General features: G+C 36.2%; 1 protein-coding gene and 1 long non-coding RNA gene across 2 annotated transcripts; both read left to right on the forward strand.

The window, feature by feature from the left end:
* The first annotated feature begins 4,480 nt into the window (after window positions 1–4,480).
* LOC147518358 (uncharacterized) lies at window positions 4,481–8,187 on the forward strand. The gene is made up of 4 exons (XM_086593896.1): window positions 4,481–4,656; window positions 6,588–6,653; window positions 7,450–7,971; window positions 8,065–8,187. The coding sequence occupies exons 3-4, from the start codon at window positions 7,678–7,680 to the stop codon at window positions 8,185–8,187; spliced, it is 417 nt and encodes a 138-aa protein (XP_086450022.1). The 5' UTR covers window positions 4,481–4,656; window positions 6,588–6,653; window positions 7,450–7,677.
* A 742-nt stretch (window positions 8,188–8,929) lies between these two features.
* Window positions 8,930–9,965, forward strand: LOC147518359 (uncharacterized). Its single transcript, XR_015214049.1, has 3 exons — window positions 8,930–9,070; window positions 9,176–9,595; window positions 9,685–9,965. It is a non-coding gene; the product is annotated as an uncharacterized LOC147518359 (long non-coding RNA).
* The last annotated feature ends 7,520 nt before the right edge of the window (window positions 9,966–17,485 follow it).

Genomic DNA, 17,485 nt, shown 5'->3' on the forward strand with positions numbered 1-17,485 from the left:
TATTGGAATATTTTTAACAAATTGGATTTGTAAATAGTTATGCGTGCATAAGTACTAGTGTTAGCATAAAAGTTTAGCCATTAGATTTTAGGCAAAAGCTGTGTCAGACAAGGCATGTGTGACACATGTATGCATTCATGGCAGAAAGAAGAGGAAAAAATAAATAAAAGAATTTTAGTGGTGGTCTTATCCTGTTATCTTGCACGTCATTCCCTTCAAATGTCTTCAAATGTTTGAATTCCAAGGTCCAACTGATGGACACGGTTCATGGGCTAGATGTGTGCGCGCTTCTTTTCCCTCCAGAACACTTTTGGAATCACATTAATTTACTTGTCCAGGATAGAGTGATGTAAGGGATGTGAAAATGTTTTAGCTGCAAAATAGAAGCCAGAGTGATTCGAGGTAAAATGTTTCTCTGTCAGTAGAATGGTAGGGTATTAGATAGGGTATATGTCGATCTTGCTTACTTAGATTTTAACTAAAAACATTTTTTATTCAATCAGAACTGACCAGTTGTGACGCCAGGCAAACTATCACTAGAGACCTGACGATATGCACACGAGGACCTTTCTTCTAGCCCAAGTTAGTCTTTAGCCCAGGTTAACCTATTTCTTGAGCATTTGTATCATAACTTCCACTACCTCCACAAATGATTTTACGTTAACTTTCTTCCATCTGTCTTATGAGAGACTAGAACGTAGGACAACTTAAAATCAAAGTTTTGATACCATAACAAATCCATGTTTACGCTTGAACTTGTTGAGAAAACTGATCTTTTTAAGTACATGAATATACCCAGAGGAGGTACAGGCGAGTAGGGCACGTCTAGAAATGGGAGTCTGGCTATGCAATAAATCGAAACCCAGTAAACGTGTAAAATCCAAGGCCACTTGTCCAAGCAGCTAACAGAAGTTAACCCTCTGCTTTCTTATTCATTTTACATTATTTTTCCAGTTTTCTATTTTAAACAAAAAAACTCACGAACTAAAAAGGCCCTTCCTCGACCTCCAAATAATCCCAGGATTCTTATGGAAAAAAAGGAATCGAAAAAGAAAAATAAAAGAAATTGTGCTCTTGTGGGTATGTAATAAGAGATTAGTTGAGAAAAAAAATGCTAGAAGAAGAAGAGATTGATGGGTCTATTAAGGGCCGGCTCAACCAAAGTTGAGGTGGTTGAGGCCTTGGACGAAAATCATATGACGAGGCTTCATATCTAAGCCTTTATGCGGGTTTCGGATCACGGTCAACTCTAAACAATGAATCTAGCATAGTAGCATCATATTGGTGACAAAAAATAATAGTATCTAAACTTACGAAAACTAGAATCGAAATGTAGTGAAGAGTGATTTAAGAAGAATAACAAGCCAATTTCTTCATTGGCTCTCATATTGGTAGAGAGAAAGACATAAAGAATAATAGAAGTAGAAAATAAAAAGAGATGTTAGAGAAACGTGGGGTATTTTTCATTTATTTTATCCTTTTTATCAAGGAAAACTTTTGATCTAGTATAGATACTCTCACAAAAAAATCAAACCGTTGCTGCTTTTAATGCCATTATATTTGTTATAGGGACTCGAGATCTCTACAACCGGTACAGAGATCATCTCTGTAACCGTGTTATCTCGCTGTTGATCTGAGTTCGAGATGTGTGTGTGTCTCGATATCTGTGTGTGTGCTCCGAGATGTGTGTGTGTGCGCCGAGATACGAGATGTGTGTGTGTGTGGTACAGAGATCAATCTCTGTACCCGATTACAGAGGAACCGGTCTCTTGTTATAGTTCTCTAGATGCAACACTCATTGGTGGTGGACTACTTGATTTGTACTTCAATTTCCTAATTTTTCTCCCAAATTTTGTGTGGGCATACAGCTATAGACTATGAAAAGAAAATCAATAATGATTGATTAACCGTTTTCTCTTTTTTCTTAATTTTACTCATACATGAACTGAATTTCTTAACAAGTACAAGAGTAGTTATGGAGTTTTGAGGCCTATTTTAATGAGAGGCCTTAGGTGGTTGCCTAACTCGCCTTATGGACAAGACGACACTGGGTCTATTTGTTGATTTTGATATGTTTATTGGTTGTTGTCAAATATATACTACATACAATTGACAAAGATATTTGGGTTGTTCAAGTATTTGATCTTTCCCTCTAAAAAAACATTCTGAATAATTTAGAACAAAGCAGATTTTCTCTCAAGACAAACACAATTTTGTTTTCATTTTCGTGTGTATATATATATATATACAACCCGGCTAAAAAAGGGACCTTAATAAAATCTAAAATCAACAACTGATAATTTTCATTTACAAAATGATTTAAAAACAATTTTTTATAAGATATGATCTACTAACTATAAATAACATCTCTACAAAAATTCAACTCGTTTGACAATTTTTAATATTGGCAAAAGATGATTGCAAAAACTAGACATTTCTGAACCGTTGTATATTTTTAAAAAATGAACAACAATTTTTATCTAAGTTAGAGGATATCAAACGAGCTGAGTTGAATTTTTGTAAAGATGTTCTTTACGGTTAATAGATCATATGCATAAAAGATTAGGTTTTAAATCATTTTATAGGTGAAATTGTAGTTGTTTTAGATTTAATCCTTATTTAAGCCCCTTTTAGGAGTCGGGCTATATACGAGCAGGTTCCGTTTACCATACTTTTTATACCATAATTTATACTACACACTTTACAAGATGAGTTAAGTGTTAATAGTTTGTAGATATGATCTACTAACCATAGATAACATCTCTACAAAAAATCATCTCATTTGAAAATCTCTAACCTAGTTAAAAATCGTTGTCAACTTTGAATTTTTTTTAATGGCTCAGATTTTTCGATTTTGCAATCATCTTTTGATACAGTTAAACCTTATCAAATGAGTTAAAATTTTATAGATGTGATCTTCATGGTTAGTTGAACACATCCACAAAAAACTAGGTTACAATTCATATTATAGATAAAATTATGGGGCATGGTATAAACTATGGTATAAAAAGTATGGTAAACGGAACCTGTTCAATATATATATATATAGTCGATCTTAGAAGTACATACTTATTTTAAGTTAAAATAAGTACGTAAATAAAACTTCACTTATACAATGAATTCAAACGTAATATTTTGTGGATATGATATATTCACCATAAAGATCATCTCCACAAAATTTCAGTTCATTTGGAAACTTCTAACCTAGGTAAAAATTGATGTCATCTTTAAGAAGAAATCTAACGGTTTAGAAATATCGAAGTTTTGCAATCATATTTTATCTAGATTAGAGGTTTCCAAATGAGCTAAAATTTTGTGGAGATGTTCTTTATGATAAATATATCATATCCACAAAAAAATTGTTTTGAATTCATTAGAAACCTCTAATATATATATATATATATATATATATATATATATATATATATATATATATATATATATATATATATATAATGTGAAATCGGCTATATATATTATTATTATTATTTTTCTATTTCTAGAGACAAGATGTGAGATTTTGGAGGAGGGCAGACGAAGTGGGGGGAGGGAGGCGGTTTATTAATTGGGTTTTTTTTTTTAATCTTTAGAATGTTGTATTGGGCGCCACTAAAATTAGATTGGGCAGCCTCCAGCCCAAGCCCAAATAACAAAGCCCAAGTACACCCCCAAATCGCAAACCAGGAAAACCTATTCGTTCGGTCATCTCTCTCGCGCAAAACCCTTCGACCCTTGCCAAAATTATTGCAAAACCCTAACAAAAAAAACCCAAAATCAATTTCGCAATCCAATCCATAAACAATTGCGAAATTGAACTAGTAATTACAACCTCACAACATAAACAATCTATTGTTTATTGGTTTGAACTGATTTAGTTCTTCTCACAACAACAATCTCTCAAAATTTGATGGATTGAAGAACTTGAGCAGGTTAGTTCTTCACGATTGAACTGATTTAGTTCTTATCACAACAACAATCTCTCGAAAATTGATGGATTGAAGAACTTAAGAACCAACAGCCCAAAGAAACAAAGTTAGTTCTTCGCGAAATTTGATTTAGTTCTTCATCTTCGCGACTGTGATAATGAATGCAAACACCAATGTCACAACTATTTTATTTCATTTTACCACCGCTTTAATTTCAGTCCTTGCTTTAACTTTGCTTATTGTGCATTCTCAACACGCCGTTAACTTTAACCTTTTTTTGTCGAGGCAAAAAATAAAAATCTCGAGGCTGCAATGGGCAATGCTTAAATTGACAAGCAGTCTTTTAACATGCTTCTACTGAATGCTTGAATCTTAATTGCTTTCTATGTTGCAGATTTATACAATAGTCTACAATGCCCAAACTAGTTATATTCAATAATGTAGTACATGCTATAAACTACCAATGAAAACTACTTGAAACTTGAGCTAAAATGGGGCTTATATAAAAAGAATTTACACATCCCCAAGTTATATTTATTTTCTCTTAATTTTCACGTCAATTAGAAGGAAAAAAAGAAGATATGTAGAACGTTTTAAAGTGTTGGCTGTTTTTTGTTTATGCAGTTTGCATTTTTTATTTGGGAAGAATTTTGAGCGTGCAACTAGAATAGTTTATCAAAGAGGTGTTAAGAGAATTTCTGGTGAACCCAGTGGTCGTTGCGTTTTTCAGGTACATTACATAAATCTTAACTTTTGTTTTCTCTAGTTTTGTTGTTTGTTTATGATATTCTGATGTTTGAATCTTTGTGTTAAGGAGAAGTAGTTGGGTTTCTTTACAGTTCATGAGCTTTTACTTCCTCTCTTTCTTTATGACTTAATCCTATATTCTGCTGCAAGAACCATATTCCAAGTGATGTTGTACACTTGTACATATTTCATGATCCCAAGTATTCCACTTTATCATGTTAGGCCATTCCAATTTGATTAGACTTAGAGACTGTAGATGATTGTCTAGAGCATCGATGATAAGAGTGTATCTAAGTACCTAGAGTTCTGTTATTAGGTACTTATGGTTTTGGCTTTAATAACACATAAAAGATAGCAGCTATAACATTTTGTCTTATATTATTGTATATTAGATTTATTGTTTCCTTTTCATATGTTCATTTTGTTTGCTGCAAATTTGAGATGCTTCATGCATTAGTTTGTCCTATGCTTGATGAGATTGATATCGTAAACCAAAGCCTAAGCCTTTTCGATTTTCACTTGTGTGTTTCCAAGATGCAATTAGTATGTCTCTCCTTGGGACTTGGTGGAATGAATGCAACGAAGCATTGCTGCGGGGTTTCAAACTTTTATAACTTGTAGGAGAGTTTGAAGCATTTTCATTAAGGAAGAAATCCGACATACTTTGAACTTTAAAAGGTGATAGGGCCCATGAGTTTGATTGATACCCTATGATGCTCTTCAAAACCTGTTGCGCATTACATTTTGATGCAGCTAAGGAACTACGACCAAGAATTTTCCGGATTGGTGGCTTAGGATCTCAAACACCTAAAAAGGAGTGCTAGCATCCTGATCCCTCGGTAATGTGTAGAGTTCGGTAGGTGTGGGGTGCTAACGTCACCCTCAGTAGAGGGAAGATTCTTGAATTATTATATGAAATGTCAAGGAATGAGGATGAGTTAAAGGGAAGAGGAATTGAGTGATGTTAAGCAGTACAAAGAAGACACGGGAGACGCGTGCTGGTGTTTAACGAGCGAAGAAGACGATAGACTAGACTTCAATTATTCTGGAGGGGGTAAAGGAAGTGGAATATTGACTAGGAACGGATAGTCCCAATGGATGGAGGGGGAAGGGGAGGTAGTTAGGTGATCCCTGCTGGTGGTATTTGGTCCTTGAAGTGCCTTTAGTGCCATCTTGGTGGTGGAACTTTGGTTTTAGGACTATTTCTGTTTTTTGGCATCCTTTTTTGTTGTTGGTATGTCTGTAACTTTGCTATTGTGAGCTAGGTGGTTTAGGGGTGTACATGGGTTTTGGACCTGGTCCTTGAACATTCGCTTTGCTTTTGTTTTTGGTGTTGATGTAGTAGTTCTGCTATATCAATATGATAATCATTTACTGATAAAAAGAGCATCTTGAACCCTCGTACCCCAGTAACAGACTGAAAAACTTGAACAGAGGTGTAATTCTTTTGTTTATAAGATAACATATAAAAACAAAGTTGCACAGATACAATGCCAGATCGTGTAAGAATATCGAGTAACTGATAAGCAGGCCTGTGTCAATAGTTGCAGCAATGCCAATCCAAGCTAACAACCCATGTGACACCAAATTTGATGAAGAAACTCTTCAGTTTTGTAGGTTGTGCCTTCTTAGACTAATGAATCAACAATGACAGGTTCCATTATTTAATTTTTTTGTACAAATAATTTTTTGATCTTTGGATTTTGAGGGTATTTTTTTCAACACATGGATCAAGTGGTTGTAGGTCGTCTGCTTCAATTGTTGCCATGTAGAGCCAACAAAATATAGTTTACATCTTTAGGTCCCCGTTATAAGAGAAGATACTTTTACCATTTTATGATTAGTGTTTCTGTATATTCTGTTACTCACATTTCATACTGCTTATGTTCTTGAGTCTTGACTAATTACATGCAGCTTTTGCGAGTACTTGCTTAAGGTCTGGATACAGGGGAACAAAACTGAAGCGGTAAAACATTATAGGTGAGAAGCTCTTTCTTTGGTTATCAAACTTACTGAATGTACAATCAAGGTGGTTTTTTTGGGTGGTTTCCCCTATGCTTGACGAGGGACAGAGTTAAATTCATTTTGTTGTAAAGAGAGTCCAGTTATTTTGTTGTAATACTTGATGTACATAAATGACGGTTCATCTGAAAACTTGATCTTGTATATATATACATTTTCACTTTGTCGGTGTAAAATTAGGTTATATGTATATATGGTTGTTCGATCTCACATGTCAATAAAGAATCAGTTGTTCGATCAATGTATTCCTAATATTTACTCTTTGACATCTGTTAATAGTTTCTTGTAACTTGTAGTGGTTGTCCTTTCTTAATACTGTTAATATTGTTAACAAGTTACAAGACATATAACCATGGCGTTTTGAAAGAACAAAAACTTTTCTTTTGGAAGTCTATCTTTTCCTTCTACTTGCGTCCACCTATTATGTGGCTAGAAATTGTATTGTGGGTTGAATATTTTATAGGGTGTTATGTACATATGGTTGTTGGAAGGATGTCATTATTGATTTCCAGGTTATGACAGGTTTAAGTATACGAAATGTTGACTAAACAAAGGAAACTCTGCCCAAAATTCGATAGAATTTGGATGGTGTAATGCCTCATTCTATTTCTTCATATATACTTGGAGTTATCATAGCAAGCTTATAAGTATATTAGTTAGTTTTGATCGGGATGATCTCTTTTTCTAGTGGTTTTCTTTGTACATTGTTTATTTAAATATGGTTTACTAATACTTGTTTTATTTTTCTTTGTAGCGATGGGTCCTCGATCAAAGAATGTGAAGAATGTAGCGAAAACTACATTCAAGGGTGTTAAGAAATTGTTTGGTGGCGGTTCCTCTAGTGGTGACGCAGTTGAAAGAAAAAGACAAAGGGCAGACGGCTTAACGGCATCAGCGCGTAGAGGGGACCATTTGGAAAAAGAGGTTCCTGAGGTTGATTCGTCTAGTGAAGATAGTGTAGATAGTATAGATATTGATACTAATGTATGTAGGTTTAGATGTAAATATGGACAAAGGGAAGAGTATAGTAGAAGAGGAGAGTGAGGAGGAGGGTGAGGAGAGGGATGAGGAGGAGGATGAGCAGGATGATGATGTGGAAGAATATGTGGTAGAAGACGTACCACCAGTGGAAGAAGCACCTCCAGTATTGGATTTCGTAAGAAAATCCAATGATGATTTGGAGTTTCAAAGAGGTGTGTATGGGGGAGGCCCGTATGAGTCAGAGTTGTTGTATGACTATGCGGTGCATGTCGCTCGCGATGTTTGGGAGAGAAGGGTAATATTTTGTTTTTCTTGTGTACTTTGATTTTCTTTTACAAAATCTTTTGTTTCTGTTCATATATATCTAATGCGTGCTTGGTTGTTTCAGGAGGATCGCGGAGCGTTGAAGTATGTTTCACACTTAGCGAAGTTATCCCAATGGGATTTCAAAAATGAATGTGAAAGGTCTCCGAGATTTGCCGCGGCAAGATTGAGAAATTGGGTTGTTTGATCTCGTGGAAGGTTATTACGAGCATATGGATCCACCATTGATCTCTGCGTTTGTGGAGAGATGGCATCCGAGACCAACACCTTCCATATGCCGGTTAAGGGGAGATGATCGTGACTTTGGACGATGTTGTCCAAATCTGTAGAGTCACGATTAGAGGAAAGAGTGCAAAGGGGACAAATGAAATGAACTTACAACAATCGATAAATCTCCTACATCTTGATGTCGGGGCTCCCTATTGATTTGATTAGGAAGGAGATGAAATCTAACAGTTCACTTCAAAAGTAAGGCTAGAATTCATCGGAAGCATTTTGCAAACAAGGTTCATGATAGCCCTATATGTGACGCTGCTGGGAAGGTGGTGGAGAAGGCCTCGAGTTTCCAGGATGTTCAACGAACTGTTAGAGCTTTTATTCTTTTTTTTCTTTGGATGTGCCGTTTTTTATCGACAAGTCCGGGGGAATTTGGAGTGCCTATATGTTATCCGAGGCCGTTGTTGAAATTCAAAGTGAGATAGAAGAGTATGCATGGGGTGCGGGGGAAAGCGGCAATTTTGGCGTTTTTGTATAGAGGTCTCGGGCCGCCACCACATGGGCGAAGGTGAAAGGGGTTACAGCTATATGACTCTTCTACGTAAAACTTGAGTATTTTAGAGTTTATTTTTTTTAATGTTAATTTTATTACTCTATCAATATGTTAACTATTTGTGTATATCTAGGCGTGGATTTATGCGTATTTTCCGGTATTCATGACAATCCCAAACTTCAACTATATCTCGTCTCAGCCGCGTGCTCATAGACACATCCCAGTCGCTACACACTATTACAATACAACGTATGCATTGCAGTTTTATCGAGCGATAATTGATGATTTGAATGAGTTCAATGTAAGTATTAAATTCAATGTATGTAAGTATTTAAGTTTGTTTATTTTTTTTTTTTTAGTAATTGATCATTGGAGTACATTAATGACACATTTGATTTTGTTTCAGGTTGTTTGGCATCCCTACAAAAATATCAGAGATACAAACCCGATTGATGACATTGCATTTTTTGAGGGATTGCTATGTTTTTTCAACATTGTCGAGCTTTACGCTGTCGCAAGGGTGGTGTGTCAGTTGGGTCACGTGCAGCTTGTACCTAAAGATCCTCCAATACCAAATTGGAGAACAAGAACTGTGGCAGGACACGGGTATGAGGTGAGCTGGACCAATATTGGGCCACTTTACTGAGAGTCGTGGCAGAATCACGTGATCCAACCCTGCAGCCGAGGACCTATTTCGTCTTATCCATGGGAGTGTCATCAAAACTTCATGACTTGGTATGCGAGGAATTCTCATGTAGTTTTGGTGAACCCTGAGCTTCTTCCTATTCATCCCTCCCTGGAGACACTGCCTAACTGTTCACCGATTGTAAGTATTGTGATTTTTAATTGAGTTTCTCTAACTGTGATTTTTTGCATTCGATTGGTAACTTATCTTGATTTTTCTTTTTTCGACAGAACGACATCATCGATGAAACCAGTCGTTTGCTAGAGAAAGGTCTACAATTGGCTGGGAATGATATGCCAGAGGAAGCAAGGTCCTCCTTCGAACAGGCGTACAACTTGACTAGGTACAAGTACATTGGTGGGCGCTATAGTTCATGATTTGTTTCAGTTTAGGGTTTGTAACTTTGTAATTTGTTTGATGGATGGATTATTTGAAACTTTGTTAACTTTGTTTCAGTTTTAGTTTGATGGATGTAATTTGTTTTAGTTTAGGGTTTGTAATTTTGTTAACTTCGAATTAATAGATGGATATGATGTTTGAATGAATGTTGGATATTTGAATAGATGAATGATGTTTAATGTTTGAATGGAATTTGATGAATATGAATAGATGAATTTGATGAATGAGTGTTTGATATTTGATGTTTGAATGGAATTAAGTGGAATTTGATGAATATGAAATTGTTGTAAAAACAAAATGAATTTTGAATTTTTTTTTTCCAAACGACCCAGCCGCATCGTTTAGCATAAAGGCCAAATGACCTCATCAGATCGTTTTCCCTTTATACCAAACGACTTCGACAGATCATTCTCTTTTAATCCCAAACGACCCATCCACATCGTTTGAGATTAAAGTCAAACGACATGGTCAAGTAGTTTGGCCTTTATACCAAACGACTTTGCTAGATCGTTTGACTTTTATACCAAACGACATGGTCACATCGTTTGGTATAAAATACAAATGACTTATGTATGTCGTTTTTCTTTAATCCCAAACGATGTGGCTGGGTCGTTTGGGATTAAAGCCAAACGACTTGACTGTGTAGTTTCGGTCATTATTGACAACATACGAACATTATTTCAAATCACTCGATTGCAGTCCAAATCAACTAGTCGATCACTCGATTGTCATCCGAATCAACTTAGTTGATCATTCGATTTCCAAATCACTCGATTGCCGTCCAAATCAACTTAGTCGATCGCTCGATTTCCAAATCACTCGATTGTCGTTCGAATCAACTTAGTCAATCACTCGATTTCCAAATCAAATCAAATAAAAGCCCTAACATTATTTTCAAATAACATAAAAATCAAATCAAATTACACTTGTTCCAAATTACATCAAAATATCAAATTACATCAATATATCACTTAGTCGATCGCTCGATTTCCAAATCACTCGATTGCCGTCCGAATCAACTTAGTCGATTACTCGATTTTCAAATCAAATCAAATAAAAGCCCTAACATTGATAACATAAAAATCAAATCAAATTACACTTGTTCCAAATTACATCAAAATACAAATTACATCAAAATATCATATCGACAACATACAAACAACTTAGTCGATAACATGTACTGTTGGGTCTTCAACAAGCTCGTTTTCCCATATTAAATTTGGAATGTTCAATGCCATAAATTGCAATTGCCTTCTTTGTCAATGCCAAATTCCAACTTTCAAGAATATCATATCGAGCTCTAAGCCATTTGACATCGAGGAACCGGACAATCTTCAACAAGTTCAACATTGACAAAATGATTTCCACCAACACATGCTTATCCAACACTTAGGTCACTCTCTCGGGGATTTGCTTGGGTTCTCGGCATGATGAGAAGGAAGCACCGACGAGCTCTTAAATGCAGAAGGACAACATTAAATCTTGAAGCAAATAAGTATCCAGCAAAGGGCATGCTCATCCACTTATTTAAGGGTGTGTAACCTTCTTCATGTAGGATTTCCTTCATCGAATAAAAAACCTCACTTTGATTGTACAAAGTACAATAAAGGGGGAGGTTGTCAGTAAGCTCTTCGTACAACTCCCTTCTCATCTGTGGCCATTCTTCTTGACTTCTTCCTAATGCAATGCAGAAAGCTCTATAACCACAGTTGCCATCGCCAACAGGGTCATGGACTCTAACAATGTATTTATGCATTTCTTCAGGAATATCCAAAGTCTAAGCCATCTCTCACATTTCGTGGTGTGACTGTTTTTGGAGAAGGCTTATTTCTTGGTGTGGTTGTTTTTGGTGTTTTTGGAGAAGGTTTATTTCTTGGTGTGGTTATTTTTGGTGTTTTTGGAGAAGGCTTATTTGTTAGTGTGGTGTGGATGTTTTGGGTTGGTATTTTTGGAGAAGACTTCTTTCTTAGTGTGGTGTGGGTGTTTTGGGTGGGCGTAGTGTTTGGTTGTGACGAGACCCACTCTTCATGGTCACGTTGAGAATGTTCAAAATAAGATGGATCTCGCTTTGAAGAGTTATCATCTACAGTTGGAAGCTTTCTGCTGTAGCTACCTTTCGGCCGACCTTTGGTTTTTGCTTCCTCACGAGGCGGTACTAGCCATGTACTTTCTGGTAAGGCAATCTCCATAAGCTTCCTAATCATAACCCTCTGCTCTTCTTCAGAAACCATTGCAAACATATTCATGAACAAGTCCATCGAAGGTGCAACATCGGGACCAACACCCACTGACACATTGGGAGAAGCAGACAATGTTTTCCAAAAGGGGTCGATAGCAGTCAAAGGGATGGACCGCTCTTGCTCTTCAAACTCAATTAATTCATGAGCACATGGCAGTCCATGGCTCATGCGCAAATAACACCAACACCTTATCTCTCCATCTTTAACACGCTTTACGCGGGTATCTATTTCTTCAAATAACAAGTCCAAACACTTGCGTGAGACAAGGCCTCTGAGTTCACGAAACAAAGGAATCCGGTGGTGGTGCTGAGTTACAATCATACTTCTCTCGAAGGTAGCTCTAATCTCGGATATCTGGATCTCTAGAATCGGGTGGATTAAGCTAAACATACTCAAAAAATCATAACAGTTTGCATTTCCTAGTACACGCTTCACCTAAGCATGAGACCCTTCAACTCTATTGGTCGTTGTACTCCCAAAGTGAATGTGTTGGTCAATCCAACAACATACGAATCGATCCCTGTGAGGAAACCAAGTCTCTCGCAAATAACAAACAAAATTGGAGTACTCAACCCTGTAATATTTTTCCAAAACATCCCACCTACGCTTGAAAATAACCTCGTCTTCGATTTGACTCTGTTGTTCCACGAAGAACTGGGACTTTCTACAAGTTCGTAGTTGGAAAAATATCGTAACATTTTGAAGGGACGACGTAGCGATATGCCATCTACATAGATGCTTGTGTGCGTTAGGGGAAAACTCGTCGGCCGCACTCATCGGGGCAAGTCCCCGTCGCAACCACGATCACGAGATGGGTTTATGTCACCAAGCAAGCCACTAAAAATGATCTGGGCCCACTCATAGTCGACCGTTGTTTCATAATCGGAAGCAACACGACACACGGTGAAAGATTTTCACGCGTTGAAGTCACCCCAACAAACTATAATGAAAAGGCCACCGATACCGTTAGTTTTGTAGGTAGCGGCCTAACATGAAAACCGGTTGGAAAAGTCCGAGCCAACTTAACACCTTCCGGATGGGCCCATAACAATCTCGTTATCTCCTCGGTATTCTCATCATGTCTCAACTCCTCAAAATAATGTTCTTTTGCTAACAACTCACCTTGATCTCGCAATTGTGTGAGACCATTCATATCCAATTTTCTCACCGCCGCGCCTTTGCGGTGTAGACTTGGGATATACTAGAGATGTTATCATGATACCTATTCTTGATGGAATCCAATATTTGTTTAGGTTTTATTCCACACTTACTCATCTCTGACAAATACTCGAACTCTGGAACGGTTAGTCGAGTAGCAAATGCATGTCCTTCAAGGGTCTTCGCCAATGGATGGTTGTGAACACCATTAAGAATGCGACAATTTTCCAACTATCGACAGAGCCGCGTTGGAAAACACCTTTTAACTTAAATGGACATCCCGATTTCTTGGTTCCCGACCTTCTCTTATTAGCCCTCTCTTAGCCTTCCTTCTTGTGTGACCGATACACACCGAAAGCACTCGCAGCCAAATTCAATCTTGCTACTTTCGGTTTCCTTTGGCACACTCCGACTTTTCAATGACCACAACAACATTAACTTGTCTTCCTCTAACGGTTGCCCAACCGATTGCCTCGCTACGTGTATGAAAGACCTAAACACATAAAAAACAACAACTATTATTAATACACTAATAAAATTACATTTAGAAAATTTAAAAAAAAAATGAAATCAATGCCTACTCAATCATACCTCTTCCGTAGTAAAAATTTCTGTTGTATCACTTAAAATCGGTTGACAATCCACATCATTCGAGTTTGCAGAGGATCGGTTCCCGGATAACGGCAAAGAATTCTACATATAGAAGAATAAAACAAGAGTCTCAAACAATTTGCATTTAGTTTCAAAGTCACAAAAAAAAAAACTTTTAATTAAATTTAGTCCAATCGACCCAGCCATGTAGTTTCATAGAGGGTCCAAACGACCCGGCCATGTAGTTCTATAGTGTCCCCAAACGACCCGGAGAAGTCGTTCTATAGTTTTACCAAACAACCCAGCCATGTAGTCCTATAGTGTAACCAAACGACCCGGACATGTCGTTCTATAGTGTTCTCAAACTACACCGCCATGTCGTTCTATAGTGTTCTCAAACTACACCGCCATGTAGTTCTATAGTGTTCCTAAACGACCGACCATGTCGTTTGGCTCTCGGTTTTGCATTCATTCGTTTTGCATCCATTCATTCATTCATTCAATCAATCAAGTGTTTTGTATTCATTTTAATCAAGTGTTACCTCATTATTTAGGTTTGCACTTTGTCGTCGATGATTTCTTGGCATTTCATTTGCTCGACTTGTCGCATCTTCAAATTCTTCACTTTGACCTTCAACATTTTGTTCCACTTCTTCACTTTCAACATATCTTCTATTTTCTCCTTCTCTAATTTGTTGTTCTTCTCTAATTTGTTGTTGTACCTCAAACATTACCTCAAATACTTCTTCTTCATCTTCATGTTCCATTTAGAGAAACTTAAGTATTATAATATGTAGAGAAACTTGAGTATGTAAAGAAACTTGAGTATTCTATGTAAACCCTAAACTCTAAACTGAGTGAATGAGTATTCTATATATATTTGAAATTTTGATATATTTCAAATAATTGAGTGAAATATATTGTAAACCCTAAACTCTAAACCCCCCAAACTAGTTTATTATTTACAATTGAATAAAAAAAAATGGAAAATAACAAGTTTAGATATAAAACAAATTATTATTTTAGATTTGGATAATTGAGTGAAATATGTTTGAAATTAATTTTTTTTTTTTATGTGTGCATTTAAATTTGTAAACCCTAAACCCTAAACCCAAACCCCAAACCCCCAAACTAGTTTATGATTCAAAATTTGAAAAAGAAAATAAAAAATAATAAGTTTATAAATAAAACAAATTATTATTTTGAATAATTAAGTAAAATATGTTAGTACGAAATTTGTAAACAACTCTAAACCCTAAACCCCAACCTAGTTTATGATTCACAATTTTAAAAATAAAATAAAAAATAACAAGTTTAGATATAAAACAAATTATTATTTCAAATAATTAAGTGAAATATGTTGGTACGAAATTTCTAAACCCTGAACTCCAAACCCCAAACTAGTTTCTGATTCACAATTGAAAAAATAATAATAATAACAAGTTTAGATATAAAACAAATTATTATTTTAGATTTTAGCATGTTTGATTACATGTAGCATGTTTGATTACATGTTTTAACTTGGTTATAAAGATACTATGTCATAACAGATAAAGAGTGCAGAGTGCATGTAGTTTTATTTATGTAATTTTGTTGTTTCTAACCCAATTTTTTAAATTGGATTTCAATTTTTCTAATTCAATTGAAATCGTTTGAGTGCGTTTGGATGCGTTTGAGTGCGTTTGGAATCGTTTGAGTGCATGTCCACGTCGTTTGAGTGTACACTCAAACTACATGACCAAATCGTTTGAGTGTATACTCAAACTACATGTCCAAGTCGTTTGAGTGTTACTCATACTAACACTCAAACTACGCGGTCATATCGTTTGAGTGTATACTCAAACTACATGACCACGTCGTTTGAGTGTACACTCAAACTACATGATCAAGTCGTTTAATTGTATACTCAAACTACATTGACAAGTCGTTTGAGTGTTACTCACACTAACACTCAAACTATGTGGTCATATCATTTAAGTGTATACTCAAACGACTTGGTCATGTAGTTTGAGTATACACTCAAACGATATGGTCACGTAGTTTGAGTGTACACTCAAACGACATGTACAAACGATGTGGTCACGTAGTTTGAGTGTTAGTGTGAGTAACACTCAAACGACTTGTCCATATCGTTTGAGTATACACTCAAACGACTTGGCCATGTAGTTTGAGTGTAACTCAAACTCAAACTAACACTCAAACGATGTGACCACGTAGTTTGAGTATACACTCAAACGATGTGGTCACGTAGTTTGAGTTTACACTCAAACGTGGCGGGTCATATCGTTTTGTGTGTATCTACTCAAACGACTTGGCCAAGTCGTTTGTGTATACACTCAAACTACGTGACCACGCCGTTTGAAATAGAATAAAACGACCCGGAGGGTTCGTTTTGGCAATACCGGTTGAATTGGTTGCTAGACTTGGGCTTTGATGGCAAACTTGTAATATAGCAAATTTGTAAAAAAAAAAAAAAAATTGAGGGGTTGCCTAATCCAATTTGATGAGTGCCCGATGGAATCACCATCTTTTATTGTTGAAAAATGGAAAAAAGAAAGGAAAACTTGTTTAAGCAGTTAGGACATATGGCATCTGATTTCGCACTGTTATCGGGTCGTTTTGGGATCCGGTACCCGGTTATTGCATAGCCAGATTCTAGACATGCTGTCATCTGACCACCTTAATAAGAATTATCCAAATCTAAAATAATAATTTGTTTTATATGAATATTCAGTTGTGTGTATTGTTGTCTATATTAGAATTATTAGTGTTGTTTCTGGTAAAGATCTCTCAATTATTCTGAAGGGTCACTGTATAATTGGCGTCCCCCCTTCTTTTGCTTTCAAAAAACTAATACATCCACCAAAGTTCGTCATATCCGTTCAGTTTTCCCTACTTTTCAACTCTTTGGGAGAGAAAGAACAATTTTCGAATGATGCCATTCCACATCTCCATCCCACTCATTCTCTCTCCTAGCCTCTCTACATCTACCTCTCATCTTTTGTAAAAATTGCTTTGATATGAGATCTCGCGATGGGAAGTATAAACCATCAATCAATTTGACAAACAAACATTCAATTAATACATGGAATACTTGTTGTATGATATGAATTTTGTCCCAATATCAAACATCATAATCTCAATTATATTAAAATTTATAAGATCTTAATAAACAAAGCATGTTCATTAGCATCTTAAAAGTTTATTCAGCCAGAATACGTTAGAGTAGTTGCCCTCGAATATCACAAATCTAGACACTAGAAAGGCGCTACCACCGTGTCGACGAATGTAGTACACAGGGGCGGGGTGGCTGCAACTCTCAATTTTTCCGTCGAAAATAAAAATAATAGTTATAATAATGTATAATTTACCCAAAAAAATATATTTATAGTGTATGATAGTAGTAGCAGCCCCCTCCAGTAGCAATCTTGGATCCGCGGTCCCTGGCCAGTACAAGAAAGGGGACCCGACTTACTATCACGGTAGCTGAAAAAAAGCAGTCCTGAGTCCTGATTAGACAAACGACAACAGACATTCCCCTTTCAAGTTATTTTCTTTTCTTTTTCAGCTTTGCTGTGGTTTCGACATTTCACCTTCCCAATACTAGAAGACTATTCTTAGCTAGCCATCTCTTTCGAATTTA

The sequence above is a fragment of the Coptis chinensis genome, chromosome 2, assembly GCF_015680905.1.
Source record: "Coptis chinensis isolate HL-2020 chromosome 2, ASM1568090v1, whole genome shotgun sequence".
Lineage (NCBI taxonomy): Eukaryota > Viridiplantae > Streptophyta > Magnoliopsida > Ranunculales > Ranunculaceae > Coptis > Coptis chinensis.